Raw genomic sequence first — 16,004 nt, forward strand, 5'->3', positions numbered from 1 at the left:
AGTTTTGTGTAATTCGCATCATAAAGCTTGTCTAAACCTTTTGTGACATTTACCCCTAAATATTTTATTGAGAATAATTTATTGACAAAATCTGTGTTTAAGTTTGTATCCTGAGTAGAAGCCATAGTTGTCTAATAATCTCACAATTTTTGGAAAACTTTCATTAGGTTGTTTTAGGAAGATTAATATATCATCCGCGAACAACCCTATCTTGTGTTCCCCCTGTCCTATTGTCACCCCTTTAATTTCTTCCTCTTGCCTAATCATTGAGTTAATGGCTCGACAAACAGCGCGAAGAGACTTAGTGAGAGGCAACAACCTTGTCGTTGATCCTTGTCGTTGGTTCCTGATATATTGACCTAATACAGTTCACAGAATCCTCATTAAATCCGATTTTTTCCAACACCTTATACAGAAATACCCAATTCACGCTATCAAAAGCCTTTTCCGCATCTATGCTTACCAGAATTACACTTTCTCCCTTCTTTTGTACCTTTTCAATGACATGTAGACTCCTTCTTATGTTATCTTGTGTTTGCCTTTCTTTAATAAAGCCGGTCTGATCCTCATCGATCAAATCCTGCAAAAATGTTTCTAACCTGGCAGAGTTTAGCTCAGTGGGAGGAGCGCCCGCCACGTGTGTTGAGGCTGTAGTCCTCACTGCAGGCGACCCCGGTTCGAATCCCGCACAGAGCGGTCCTATCCTGCATGTCATTGCCTCCTGTTTCCTGTCTATCTCTACTAACCTGTCCATTAAAGGGGAAAAGCCCGAAAAAAATATACTTTAAAAAATGTCTCTAACCTCTTAGCTATAATGGAGGTGTAGAGTTTATAATCAACACTTAAAATTGATATAGGTCTGTAATTACAACAATATTCTTTATCTTTACCTTCCTTTGGAATGACGGAAATAATAGCCTCTTTCCATGAGGGAGGGATCCTGCCTTTCTTGAGACTATAGTTAAATGAGTCACATAATAGTGGGGTTAACTCCACTTTAAATGTTTTATAAATGGAGGCACCCAATCCATCTGCTCCTGGTGATTTCCCCGATTTAGCCCGACTAATTGCCTTTTCTATCTCTTCCACTGTATTTAAGTTAACATCACATTCTGTTTTGTACCTATTGTTGGCAAATCTAATTGGTCTAAAAATTCCCTTAAGTCCTCTTCACCCACTGAGGTAGGCTGTGTATACAATTTACTGTAATACTCCTCCAATATTTTTCTATTTCTTCTGGTTCATATAGGATTTTATTAGTTGTAGAGTCTCTTACTTTATGTATATTATTTAATGTTTGCTGTTTCTTTATACGTCTAGCAATACTTTTAGTGGCTTTAGATCCTCCCTCATAGTAAGTCTGTTTTATAAACCTTGCTTTCCTTTCCACCTCTTCCAACAGGATATCATCTACTTTGTTCCTAACTTCTTTGATCTGGTTAAGTATTACTGGATGTTTTGTCTGTTTATGTTGGTGTTCCAGTTCTTTCAATTCTTCAATTTGTTTCTGGTACATTTCCAACTTGGCTGTTTTAGCAAAAGCTGTGTACGAAATCAGCTTCCCCCTCCTTATTACAGCTTTTAGGGCATCCCATAAGATTGTTGGGTCTACTTCCCCATTATCATTTTCTTCCCTATATCTAATTATTTCCCCTTTTAATTCTTCAACTAATCCCTTATTGTTCAGTATACCTTCGTTAAGTCTCCATACCGTGTTTTTCCTCTTGTTTCACAATAAAACCATACATTACACATAGTTCTTCTGCTCTGATTACTGGATGTTAACTTCTTACCTTCCATCAGCAGGTTGTCCATCTTTAAAGTTAATAGGCTCATACATAGACCGGTCACTCTTCATGGACACACAGCTGGGCTCAGGAGAGTCTGCTCTCTGCTGCTGCATCCTGATACAAACAAACAACAAATCAAAGAGTTTAAAAAGATGAATTTTGAGCAGACTGTCAGCAGCTGAAGTTTTAGAAGCAGAATGAAAATCAGTAAGAAGACAGTGGATGAGAAACGTTCTCCTGTTCATCAAAATGTCATCTGATGAAAGATGCTGTCTCATCTTAGTTGATTAGTTGACTAATCAGTGGTTGAGCTCTTTGTTAACTCACAAAGTTAGTAGTTCATTCTGAGTTATTGTGACTTATTATTCAGTAGTTGAGTGTCAGATGTGACAGTGAGTGTGAATAATGATGGTGGAGTGATGTGAGTGGAGAACAGTGATGGACAGTTAGAGATCCTCATCTCACCTCTGAGCTTTGGTCTGGCTGTCATGTTCCCCACACAGAGAGCTTTTAGAGGGAGGGACTCCCTCCTCTCTGTCCTCACACTGATCCATAGCAGAGAAACACCTTCACCACCAACACCTAATAAAGCTTTGAACCCAAAACTAGAGAAAAGAAAACAGCAGTACACTCTCAGAAGATCACACATCATCAGCAAGTATCCCCTGAAATACAGGCAACCAGTGTTAGACTAGAAACACACAAAAAGGACATCTCTGAATTTATATGGAACTCATAACTCCTGGATGATTTAGATAGAGCTCAAGAACTGCACCAAGCAGCTTTAAATAATGACAAGAAAAGAAAAACAAAGTGAAAGTAAAGAAAAAGGATTAGAAACAAAGGCCCGTACTCTAACCAAACTGGGACTAACTATATTCCACTTGGAGATGGTCCTATAACAATAAATATGACATGAGGCTATAATCAGTAAGTTTAGTGTCCTGATACCGATATGGATACAGGAGTCCAGAACCCCGAAATATGAACATTTTAACATCACTAGAGATGTCCCACAGAACCTGAACGCAGCACGAGTATTAGCGCTCAGTGAAAGTTTACATAGTGCTTCATACTGAGTTTGTTCCTGTGTGTTTAACTACATCCGGTCTCTGAAAGTTATATTTGGATGGAAATATGTATATTTAGGTATCGATCCGCCATCACTAATAACTAGCAGCCAAACCAGCGGCCTGCTTAATGTCGTGATGACGTCATTATATCTGCGATCAGTTGTCTGGAAACCTTCATTACAGTGATACGGAGGTGTTCACAAGTCATTTTTTGCAAGTCTCAAGTCTTTGAGGGTCAAGTCCAAGTCAAGTCTCAAGTCTCTGGTTAAGAGTCCAAGTCAAGTTTCAAGTCTCTCGCAAACACTAAATCAAATACAAATTCTATGAGCTGTAAAATCCTCTATATAAGACAGTATTGATGAATCTACAGCAATGTGATGTGGAAAAAATACAAAGGATTGTTTCAATTTCATAACTGTATTTTTCTTTAACAAGAGTTTTTTTTAACAATGCTGTAAAATACAATAAAAGAAATACATCGCACCAACAATGTGTTTTGATAACAGGCACGCAGCACACAATATTTTGCATTTTAACAATAAATGAAAAAACACACCCACAATGGTGCAAGTCAATTATGAGTTGTACTCATTTGACTTACTACGCGTGTACACACACGGCGCGTGCGTGATGTTGGTGTTTACTGTCATCCTCAGTCACAGCCAGAGATCACTTCCCAAATGCAAACAGAGAAGACGAATGACAGATAATAAATAATGAGAATATAAATGATAACATGAAAATAATGGTCATTTGCGAGTCTCCAGCCTCGAGTCCGAGTCGAGTCTGAAGCCAATGTGTAGTGCGAGTCGCAAGTCCGAGTCACCAGCTCTACGGAGAGATGTCTCTGCTTTCTACAGGGTTCAACACATTTCTCACTTTACATCATATTCATCATATTTGTATTAATACACTGCCTACCTCTTCCTCGCGCTGCTTCTCTTCCGTGTTTGCAGACAGGAAGAGAGAGAGATGAGACGCTCCTCTGCTTCTGAAGACGGAAACTCAAGTTAAACAAGATCAATACAACAAGTAACAGCCAAACATATTTATACTAATAAATCACACAACTATACATACTATCATTTTAAAAATACACCTAACATTTATTATTATTATTATTATTATTGAAACATAAGTACCAAAGACCAATCATCAGTGTCTGTCTCAGCTCTTCCTCTTTTGTCTTCCTCTTCCTGGGTTTGTGTAAATCAATATGAAATGATGGTCTGCTTGCCTCTGATTTACTGTAACACCATAACACACTATTATATGTGAAATAAGTCCAGAGTGAAGTTTGTTACTTAACATACAAGTAAAGACACATTAGCTTTTATTTAAGCTGCATTTCCACACTTTATCCTATATTCTGTATATTTGTGCTCATTAACTTTTTATTCACAATTAATGCTCAAGGAGATACTGAGACTTACTTTACTTTGGAACAAAGAATGAGATCAAGCAATAATTGAGCTAAATCAAATAAAAAGTGACAGATTGAATAATGTACATTGTTAGCATTGTAAGGTTATAGTTTGATCTTGTGTTTTAAATGTAGTTTAGTCAGCTGCAGCACTGTGAGAAGACTTCTTTGTGTGTTTCCTCATGTTTAGTTACTGCAGGGCTCCAGCAGAGGGAGCGGTGGTGTAGTTACTGCAGGGCTCCAGCAGGGGGAGAGGTGGTGTAGTTACTGCAGGGCTCCAGCAGAGGGAGAGGTGGTGTAGTTACTGCAGGGCTCCAGCAGAGTGGTGGTGTAGTTACTGCAGGGCTCCAGCAGGGGGAGCGGTGGTGTAGTTACTGCAGGGCTCCAGCAGAGGGAGCGGTGGTGTAGTTACTGCAGGGCTCCAGCAGAGGGAGCGGTGGTGTAGTTACTGCAGGGCTCCAGCAGAGGGAGAGGTGGTGTAGTTACTGCAGGGCTCCAGCAGAGGGAGAGGTGGTGTAGTTACTGCAGGGCTCCAGCAGAGGGAGCGGTGGTGTAGTTACTGCAGGCCTCCAGCAGAGTGGTGGTGTAGTTACTGCAGGGCTCCAGCAGAGGGAGCGGTGGTGTAGTTACTGCAGGGCTCCAGCAGGGGGAGTAGTGATGTGGAGCCTGGAAGAAAACCACACTGCTCCTCCTGAATCCGAGGTTCGGACCCTCCTCTCCAGCACCCCCGAATAGACCTTACCAGGGAGGCTGAGGAGTGTTATCCCCCTGTAATTGGAACACACCTTCTGGTCCCCCTTCTTAAAAAGAGGGACCACCACCCCAGTCTGCCGAACCAGAGGCACTGCCCCCGATGTCCACGCGATGCTGCAGAGTCGTGTCAACCATGACAGCCCCACAACATCCAGGGCCTTGAGGAACTCAGGGCGGATCTCATCCACCCCCGGGGCCCTGCCACCGAGGAGCTTTTTAACCACCTCGGCGACCTCCACCCCAGAGATAGGAGAGCCCACACCCGAGTCCCCCGGCCCTGCTTCCTTACTGGAATGCCTGTCGGTGGGATTGAGGAGGTCTTCGAAGTTTTCCTTCCACCGATCCACAACGTCCCGAGTCGAGGTCAGCAGCCCCCCCCCCCCCACCGTACACAGTGTTAACGGCGCATCAGTTGACAGCTCCGCCCCTCTCTTCACCCGAGTGTCCAAGACATGCGGCCGCAAGTCCGACGACACGACTACAAAGTCAATCATGGAACTGCGGCCTAGGGTGTCCTGGTGCCAAGTGCACATGTGGACCCCCTTATGCTTGAACATGGTGTTCATTATGGACAATCTGTGACGAGCATAGAAGTCCAATAACAGAACACCGCTCGGGTTCAGATCGGGGGGGGCGTTCCTCCCAATCACACCCTCCAGGTCTCACTGTCGCTACCAACGTGAGCGTTGAAGTCCCCCAGCAGAACGAGGGAATCCCCAGAGGGAGACTCTCCAGCCCCCCCTCCAAGGAGTCCAAGAAGGGTGGATACTCTGAGCTGCTGTTTGGACCATAGGCACAAACAAGGGACATGGAAAACCATTTTTCGTACTAATCATTAGGCCCTTCTGAGCTACCCTTTGTCTGGCCCCTCCCCCCGGACCTGTTTGCCATGGGAGACCCTACCAGGGGCATAAAAGCCCCCGACAACTGAGCTCCTGGGGTCATTGGGACACGCAAACCCCTCCACCACGATAAGGTAGTAGCTCAGCAAGGGCTCTGTAACCAGTCTCCTCCAGAGGGGTTGGACTCTCTTCCACTCTGGAGTTGCTGCTGGTGAGAGGCGCCGGGCAGGAGGGCAATATGTATGGATTATTCCAAACTGTGTTAATAAATCAGTTTCCAATAATAAAGGACTTGCTGGTGAAATGTAATCTCATATCACATATGAATATAAATGTAACACCAGGGTTAGTTAGTTTATACTGAATAAACGTTTTAACCTCGTTAGCTTCATGGTTTCATTCATGAGGTTAAAGTTGATGCTTCTTCTTCTACTGACTAAACTAAATCACCTTATTAATATAATCAGAGTATGAACATGTTTACCGACCGAGATGAAGCTGAGACACGCTGCTGTTCATCACTTCCTGAATGGGAGGTAGAGCCTTCAGCTATCAGGTTCCTCTCCTGTGGAACCATCTTCCAGATTTGGTCCGGGGGGCAGAACCCTCTCTACATTTAAGAGTAGGATTAAAACTTTCCTTTGTGATAAAGCTTATAGTTAGAGCTCTTAGTTTATGCTGCTATAGGCTTAGACTGCCGGGGGACTCAGATGATGCACTGACCTCTCTCCTGCTCGGTCTCTCTCTCCTCTATGCTCCAACCGGTCGAGGCAGATGTTCTCCCACTCTGAGTCTGGTTCTGAGGGTTCTTCCTGTTGAAAGGGAGTTTTTTCTCACCACTGTTGCTCATGTGGGAATGTTGGGTCTCTTTAAAGTTAAAACCTGAAGAGTTCGGTTTAGAACCTGCTCTATGTGTAAAGTGCCTGAGATAACTTTGTTGTGATTTGGCGCTATACAAATAAAGATTGATTGACTTCTTCTTCTTCTTCTTCTTCTTCTGCTTCTTCTTCTTCTTCCTCTTCTTCTTCAGTGTTTTCTGTCAGTTTACTTCCTGCGTGTCTCATTACTGCCACCACGTGGCCAGACGCTGCTCCTACATCAGTCCTCTGAACATCATCATGATCTAATCTGAGCCTCAGAACACAAACATGGAAATAAAATGCTTCTTCTTTTCATTTTTATTCAGCTGATACACATTTAATAGTTTGACCTGAGTTTATTAAATATCAGTATTAAAACATATATAACCTCACTATCAACCAATGGGAAGCCTTCATTAAAAGCCTTCAATGCTTGGAGCCAATGACTGTCAGTGTTACACTGCTAAAGGACACAGAGGTGATGACCTCACCTGCATTTAATAGAAGAACAGCTGACTTTATGTCTCCTAGCAACATGAACAGTTACATCATCTCATAGAATCATTAGTTTCTTGTGTTAATTAGAGATAGATAGTAAAGGAGCTGCTCATCATGTGTTGGTAGGCTGTGAATATTGAGACGCAGTAATGAACTAATATGAGACTTTGTTGTGTTTAGATGTAAAGAGTAGGGTTAGATTAGAGTTTATGACAAGACATTAATATCACATTCAACTTTCTTTATTACGATTCAAATCAAATGTGTTACATAATATTATCAGTTATGATGTTCAACAGGTAGGAGGCTCCTCTCTGCTCCTCACTGCTCCTCTCTGCTCCTCACTGCTCCTCACTGCTCCTCTCTGTTGCTCCTCTCTGCTCCTCACTGCTCCTCACTGCTGCTCACTGCTCCTCACTGCTCCTCTCTGTTGCTCCTCTCTGCTCCTCTCTGCTCCTCTCTGTTGCTCACTGCTCCTCATTGCTCCTCTCTGCTCCTCTCTGCTGCTCACTGCTCCTCTCTGCTGCTCTCTGCTCCTCTCTACTCCTCACTGCTGCTCTCTGTTCCTCTCTGCTGCTCTCTGTTCCTCACTGCTCCTCTCTGCTCCTCACATAGAGACACTGAGGAACCATAGTCGACTCCAAACCCAGCATACAGAGGTTGAGTGAATGTGGTGTTGAAGGTGTGGAGGTGGATCAGTGTGTCAGAGGAGACTCTGTAGAAGGACAGAGTGCCAGCAGGACAGTCCACATACACTGCTACTCTGTCAGAGACAGAGGAGGAGGAGGAGGAGGAGGAGATGGGTGTTTCTATCTTATTGTGACAGACAGAGTAACCACCAGCAGAGCAGTCCAGACTCCAAGACTGATTGTTCCCTCCAAACAAACAGTCATCTCTGCCTCCTTTCCTGCTGATTCTTCTGTAACTCACTGATATAAGAACTTCTCCGCTCCACTCGACCTCCCAGTAACAGCGACCAGTCAGAACATTTCTACACAGCAGCTGAGGCCACCAGTCAAATCTGTCTGGATGATCAGGATATGATTGAACCTTCTCCACAAGTGTCACCGTCCTGTTGTTATCAGACAGTTTGAGGTTTCTGTTCATTGTGTTTGGATCCAGTTCCAGTTCACAGGCATCTGATGGAGAGAACGAGACACAATACAGCTGCAGTTTATCATCTGTTGATTTATGAACTACTTTACTGAAACCATTCAAACTTAAAGCGTCTCCATGACGACTGTGTTGGCCTCATACCAGCAGGCAGAAGCAGGTGTGCACACAGTCACACAGCCTGATAACAAAGGCTGCATCTCAACTCTCTTATTTCATATTTCCTCCTCCATCCTACCTGAACAGGAAGTAGTTCTGGTCCTCCATTTAACGTTGGTCCCAAGTCTTTCTACAGTATTTCTGCTCTGAGGAAACGTGAGAGCAGCCTTCACTCAAGTCTTTTAGCGGCTCACACGCCTCCTTATTTATTGATGAGCTGCTGCAGCTGATCACACTGATCTGATTCATCACAACATCTCTGCTGTTTCATACTGAAGTGGAGACACATTACACATTCTGCTCAACTCAATCATATCTACATTTCATCTCCTGTGATTGGTTGTTGATGAGGTCACTGTTCATATCTCTGATGTTTGGTTATTGGTCTCTGACCTCAGGGAGGCAACACCTAATTATTGATTAATATTCATGTTTTTATAGATTTTTAATGATTATCTTTGATAACTATTACTTATTGCTGATAATCAAACCTGCTCCTACTGAGTCCCAACAACTGAGACATCACTGAGGAAGACCATGAGATGTGACTGAAAGCTTTGGACATACAGAGTAAGTGAACCTTTAACAGTTCAGTTAGAACATGAACAGTCAACATGACAGTGATATTCAGTAATATTCATGTTTGTTCATCAGGTTTGGTGTAAAGTGAAGGTCTTTGCACATCAAGTCTGTTATTTTCATCTCAAACTGTCGTCTGTTACAAACACATTTTAGTCCAAATGCTCCAAACAGCTGAAGTCAGTATGAATGAATGAACTTTATCTGCAGGAGAGACATGAGGGACATTTTGGAGCAGGTAGCGCCACCATGTGGACATTTATAAAGCATTTCTCTTTTAACTCCTGAACTGTGACCAACAGAAGGAAATTTCTGTTTCATGGATTCATTGGTTCAAGATAAATGTCAGTTTAGGCCACGCCCATTTCTGACTAAACACATTTTCCATCATTTTCAACTTTTTTCACTTCTTTTACATATTTCATCCAGTTTTTCTCAAAGTTCTCATGAATCAAACTGAAAACACACTCACACTTCCTCAGACCAGGTTTCAGTCTCTGCAGTCCACCATGGTCCATCCTGGAGGAAGAGACAAAGACACAATCAGCTTCATACACCTTCACTCATATCCACCATTAAACATGAACCACAGTCTCTCAGTTAGTCAGAGTGTCTGTCCATCTGTCCATACCTGAGAGTGTCCACCTGTCTGTCCATACCTGAGAGTGTTCATCTGTCTGTCCATACCTGAGAGTGTCCACCTGTCTGTCCATACCTGAGAGTGTCCATCTGTCTGTCCATACCTGAGAGTGTCCACCTGTCTGTCCATACCTGAGAGTGTCCACCTGTCTGTCCATACCTGAGAGTGTCCACCTGTCTGTCCATACCTTAGAGTGTCCACCTGTCCATACCTGAGTGTCCACCTGTCTGTCCATACCGGAGTGTCCACCTGTCTGTCCATACCTGACAGTGTCCACCTGTCTGTCCATACCTGAGAGTGTCCATCTGTCTGTCCATACCTGAGAGTGTCCATCTGTCTGTCCATACCTGAGAGTGTCCACCTGTCTGTCCATACCTGAGAGTGTCCACCTATCTGTCCATACCTGAGAGTGTCCAGTCTCCAGTGTGGATCCTCCAGTCCAGCAGACAGGATCTTCTCTCCTGAGTCTCCTGGATGATTATAGCTCAGGTCCAGCTCTCTCAGATGGGAGGGGTTGGCACTCAGAGCTGAGGCCAGAGAAGCACAGCCTTCCTCTGTGATCAGACATCCTGACAGACTGAACACATGGAACACTTCATCTAATGAGCTTAAAAACATTCTCAACTCAATAAACAGGATTTTGTCCTTCAGGCCTTTATGTTGACACTCAGCGCCCCCTGCTGTATGTTTAGGTTAGTAGGAGAGGGTGAGGGTTACCACCTGTTGCTGCTGGAGGCTGAATTACTGAAGCTCAGAGTTTAATCTGATGCCATTCTGTTTTTATTTTGGCAGAAGAAATGTCTTTACAGTGAGAAGATTTAATAGCAATGTAATGATGTTTACAGTATGCACATTGAGTCTTCATTAAAGATTAAATGTTGGTGTGAAAGGAATTGTACTTACTGTATACTTGATATTACACAGAGGAGGGAAGTAAGAAAGTATCTGTACTTGGCTACTGTACTGACTGGGGAAAACTTCTACTTTAGTACAGAATGAGAAGACTTTTAACACCTTTGATGTTACAACACATCATCTCAGAAGGTACAGAAAGTATGTTTAGTATAAGAACTCTTCATGTACACTAGGAACTGGGGAAAACAAAATATTACTTTATAAACAGAATCATAAAAACTGACCTGAGAGTTTCCAGTCCGCAGTGTGGACTCTCCAGTCCAGCAGAAAGCTGCTTCACTCCTGAATCCTGCAGTTCGTTGTGACTCAGGTCCAGATCTCTCAGACTAGAGGACTGGGAGCTGAGAACTGAGGACAGAGCTGCACAGCTTCTCTCGGAGAGGTGACAGTCAGTCAGTCTGGAGATACAATAATGAACAAGACGACAAATAATATTTGTGTTGAAATAAGTCTAAACTTTGATGATAAATCAGCTGTAGATGTGACAGTTAATAATAAAGTAATCAGAATAAATAGTAATATTGTAATATAAATCACTTATCAAACCTGAGAGTTTCCAGTCCGCAGTGAGGACTCTCCAGTCCAGCAGAAATCTGCTTCACTCCTGAATCCTGCAGGTCGTTGTTACTCAGGTCCAGATCTCTCAGACTAGAGGACTGGGAGCTGAGAACTGAGGACAGAGCTGCACAGCTTCTCTCTGAGAGGTCACAGTCAGCCAGTCTGGAGAAGAATCAGCAGAACAAAAGAAAACTATTGTAAATATGTCTTGAGCAAAGATTAATCTGGATAGTTCTGTGTGCACCTACAGAGCTTTGTTGGAGGCTTTGACCACTGGCAGCAGTCTCAGAAGAGCCTCCTCTGAAGCAGAGTATTTCTTCAGGTCAAACACATCCAGATCTTTTTCTGATGACAGTAAGACGAAGACCAGAGCTGACCACTGAGCAGGAGACAGTTTATCTGTGGAGAGACTTCCTGATCTCAGGTACTGTTGGATCTCCTCCACTAGAGAACAATCATTCAGTTCATTCAGACAGTGGAACAGATTGATGCTTCTCTCTGCAGACACATTCTCACTCATCTTCTTCTTGATGTACTCCACTGTTTTCTGTTTGGTCTGTGAGCTACTTCCTGTCTGTGTCAGCAGACCTCGTAGGAGAGTCTGATTGGTCTGCAGTGAAAGACCCAGGAGGAAGCGGAGGAACAAGTCCAGGTGTCCATTTGGACTCTTTAAGGCCTTGTCCACAGCACTCCGGTAGAAACGTGTTGGTTCAGGTTTGTCTTTGAAGACTTTAGACCACCTGGATGTTTGTTTTCCTGCCACCAGATTGACTCCAGACTTGATGAATGTCAGATGGACATGAAGAGCAGCCAGAAACTCCTGAAGGCTCAGATGGATGAAGCAGAACACCTTGTCCTGGTACAGCCCTCTCTCCTCTTTAAAGACCTGTGTGAACACTCCTGAGTACACTGAGGCTGCTCTGATATCGATGCCACACTCTGTCAGGTCTGATTCATAGAAGATCAGGTTGCCTTTCTGCAGCTGCTCAAAAGCCAGTTTTCCCAGAGACTTAATCATCTTCCTGCTCTTTTTACTCCAGTGTGGATCTGTCTCAGCTCCTCCATCATACTTGACCTTCTTCAGTTTGGACTGAACCACCAGGAAGTGGATGTACATCTCAGTCAGGGTCTTGGGCAGCTCTCTTCTCTTTCTGCTTTTCAACACATCCTCCAGAACTGTAGCAGTGATCCAGCAGAAGACTGGGATGTGGCACATGATGTGGATGCTTCGTGATGTCTTGATGTGGGAGATGATGGTTCTGGCCCGCTCCTCATCTCTGAATCTCTTCCTGAAGTACTCCTCCTTCTGTGGGTCAGTGAACCCTCTGACCTCTGTCACCATGCCGACACACTCAGGAGGGATCTGATTGGCTGCTGCAGGTCGTGTGGTTATCCAGAGGCGAGCAGAGGAAAGCAGGTTTCCCCTGATGAGGTTTGTCAGCAGCACATCCACTGAGGTGGACTCTGTAACATCAGTCAGGATCTCAGTGTTGTGGAAGTCCAGAGGAAGTCGACACTCATCCAGACCGTCAAAGATGAACACAACCTGGAACTCTTCAAACCTGCAGATTCCTGCTTCTTTGGTTTCAGTAAAGAAGTGATGAACAAGTTCCACCAAGCTGTACTTTTTCTCTTTCACCACATTCAGCTCTCTGAAAGTGAATGGAAATGTGAAGTGTATGTCCTGGTTGGCTTTGTCTTCAGCCCAGTCCAGAGTGAACTTCTGTGTTAAGACTGTTTTCCCAATGCCAGCCACTCCCTTTGTCATCACTGTTCTGATTGGTTCATCTCTTCCAGGTGAGGCTTTAAAGATGTCTTCATGTCTGATTGTTGTTTCTGGTCTGTCTGGTTTCCTGGATGCTGTTTCAATCTGTCTGACCTCGTGTTCATCATTGACCTCTGCAGTCCCTCCCTCTGTGATGTAGAGCGGTGTGTAGATCTGATTCAGAAGGGTTGGGTTTCCTGCTTTAGCGATCCCCTCAAACAGACACTGGAACTTCTTCTGCAGGTTAGACTTGAGTTTACGTCGACACTTTGCAGCACAAGCTCCTGAATGAACAAACAACAAATGAAATCAGTGAGTGGATCCTACAGAAAGTCTAGAAATCTGAACATGTAAGTGTGTCTGTGTAGTTTTTCCTCCTCCATCAGTTTTATTCAGCTCATCAGTGGAGGACAAACAGCCTCTGATCTGATGCAGATGTGTGCAGCATATTAACAGCAGAGTTTGAAACCTCTCCCATGTTGCCTCCATTTCCTCTCCATCATGTTAAATCTGTTAAAATTCTCTTACTGCTCTGCAGACGCTCAGCCAGCTCCTCCTGCTTCATTCTCCTCAGGAAGTGCACTGTGATCTTCAGAAATGCCTTTCTGCTGCTCCTCCTCTGCTCTTCCTCCTCACCGTCCAACACCTCCTCATCCTCACTCTGACTCTCTAAGCATTCTGGGTCACCTGGACTCAGACCCCTCTGGACTCTCTTCAACTCCTTCTTCACAAAAGTGAGGATGTTCTCCTCCAGCAGCTGGAACAGAAAGATAAAGTGAACATTTCATTTAAACTGGTAGAACACAACATGTGATTCATGTGTCAGTCTGAAGGCCTGCTGGTCTAAACAGAGCAGCATGGACACTGTTAGGACCTGAATGCTACTTTACTATTTCATCTGTGGTTGATGGAGTTAATAGTAAAAGGTGTGTTTGTACATGTACACACCATAAATATAGAGTTCAGCTGTGTTTGATGCTGCTGTGCAGACTGATCACTGGGAACCTCTGAGCTCTGCTGCTGAACTCTGTGGAGAAAACATCACGTTTAAGGACATTTAATGACTCAAATCTGCACTCAGCTTATTAAAGATGTTCTGTCATGATGACTAAATGAACTCCTTTAAATGCTGCTCTGATTACTGGATGCCAAAGTCTTACCTTCCATCAGCAGGTTGTCCATCTTTAAACTTAACAAGACCACCCTTAGACCGGTCACTCTTCATGGACACACAGCTGGGTTCAGGAGAGTCTGCTCTCTGCTGCTGCATCCTGATATGAATAAAGAAGTGAAAAAAAACATGTAGTTAACACCAAAGCTGCTTCACTGAGTCTCTGCTGTCCACCTTCAATGAGTCTCTGCTGGCCAGGCCAGAAGGGATATATAATCCGTGGAACTCCTCTAATGGGGGGATTCCAGGAGGATCCTGACCAGATGCCTGAACCACTTCAGCTGGCTCCTTTCCATGTGAAGGAGCAGCGACTCGACTCCTAGCCTCCCCCGGATGGCTGAACTCCTGACCCTATCTCTAAGGCTGAGCCCAGACACTCTGTTTTCAGCCACTTGTATCCACGGTCTTATTCTTTTGGTCACTACCCAAAGCTCATGACCATAGGTGAGGGTTGGAACGTCGACTGACCCGTAAACTGAGAGCTTCACCTTCAGGCTTAGCTCTTTCTTCACCAGGGCGGTCCGATACAACACCGGCATCACTGCTGATGCCGCACTGATCCACTTGTCGATCTCATGCTCCATCTGACCCTCACTGTGATGAAGACCCGTGAGATACTTCAACTCCTCTGATTGGGGCAGTGACTCCCCCCCCCAACCCTGAGGGGGGCAGTCCACCGTTTTCCAGCAGAGCAGCATGGCCTCAGATGTGGAGGTGCTGACGCTCATCCCTACCGCTTCACTCGGCTGCAAACTGTCCCAGAGTCTGTTGGAGGACTTCACATGTAGAGTCCAACAGAATAACATCAACCGTAAACAGCAGAGAGGTGATTCTGAGGTCCTCAAACTGGACTCTCTCCTTTCCCCAGCTGCACTTTGACACTCTGTTCATGAAGATCACAAACAGGATCAGAGACCAGGGACAGCCCTGATGGAGCCCAACACCCACTGAAACCAGGTCTGACTTACTGCATAGAATGTGAACACAGCTCTCACAGCGGTTGTATAGGGACCCAATGGCTCACAGCAGAGACCCTGGTACCCCAAACTCCCAGAGAACACCTCCCAGCCTCCTAAGCCTTCTCCAAGTCCACAAAACACATGTAGACTCGATGTGTGAACTTCCATGACCCCTCCAGTAAAAGAAATTGAAAAAGCATGTAGTTAACACCAAAGAACTGCTGCCCAGCTTCACTGAGTCTCTGCTGTCCAGCTCCTCCATAAAGCTAATTTATAATTTTATGCTGCAATCTTATATTTAATGCTCAATTCTAGCATTTTGTGTATGTCTTTCTATTTTTCTGTACTTTGTTTTTATTATGGGGGGGTGGGGGTTAATTGTATGTTTTAATGTTTCTGTTTTATGTAAAGCACATTGAGTTGCCATTGTGTATGAAATGCGCTATATAAATAAAACTGCCTTGCTTCACTGAGTCTCTGCTGACCAGCTTCACTGAGTCTCTGCTGCCTCCACAGACACCCAGCCAGCTCCCAAAACATCAGCCCCCCCATGCTGAGGTCCTCCTGTCTCTTGGTCTCCTTTCTACATGGTTTTTTTGACAACTTGGTCTCCAAAGTTTCCTGCCTTCTTTCTCCTCTTTGTTTTCTCCCTCCTGACCAGCCTGGAGGGACATTTGGGAGCTGTCCCTTGAGGGGCGACTGTCATGATTCCTGTTTAAGCTCTGTTTGTGTTGTCCTGTCTGTTTCTGTCCCTGCCTTCAGTTTCAAACCCACCTGCTCACCTGCTGCCACTGTGTAATTCCCTCATCAGCTCCTCACTACATATACTGCTCCCACTCATTTTCTTTCACTCTAGACACTAGATTGTGATGCTGTTCCTGTCTGTTCCTGTTCCTCTTGTTACCT

The 16,004-nt window shown here is 44.4% G+C and overlaps 1 protein-coding gene across 1 annotated transcript in view; it reads right to left on the reverse strand.

Annotated features, from left to right (window-relative positions):
• The window catches only part of LOC128378879 (NLR family CARD domain-containing protein 3-like), a 47,377-nt gene that overhangs the window by 24,377 nt on the left and 6,996 nt on the right, over nucleotides 1-16,004 (reverse strand). Inside the window, exons 3-9 of the mRNA XM_053338455.1 lie at nucleotides 13,917-13,995; nucleotides 13,497-13,725; nucleotides 11,452-13,252; nucleotides 10,870-11,043; nucleotides 10,134-10,307; nucleotides 9,563-9,609; nucleotides 8,200-8,378 (exon numbers count right to left, since the gene is read on the reverse strand). Coding sequence (XP_053194430.1) covers nucleotides 8,200-8,378; nucleotides 9,563-9,609; nucleotides 10,134-10,307; nucleotides 10,870-11,043; nucleotides 11,452-13,252; nucleotides 13,497-13,725; nucleotides 13,917-13,995 — 2,683 coding nt within the window. The remainder of the gene's footprint in view (nucleotides 1-8,199; nucleotides 8,379-9,562; nucleotides 9,610-10,133; nucleotides 10,308-10,869; nucleotides 11,044-11,451; nucleotides 13,253-13,496; nucleotides 13,726-13,916; nucleotides 13,996-16,004) is intronic.

The sequence above is a fragment of the Scomber japonicus genome, chromosome 2, assembly GCF_027409825.1.
Source record: "Scomber japonicus isolate fScoJap1 chromosome 2, fScoJap1.pri, whole genome shotgun sequence".
NCBI lineage: Eukaryota > Metazoa > Chordata > Actinopteri > Scombriformes > Scombridae > Scomber > Scomber japonicus.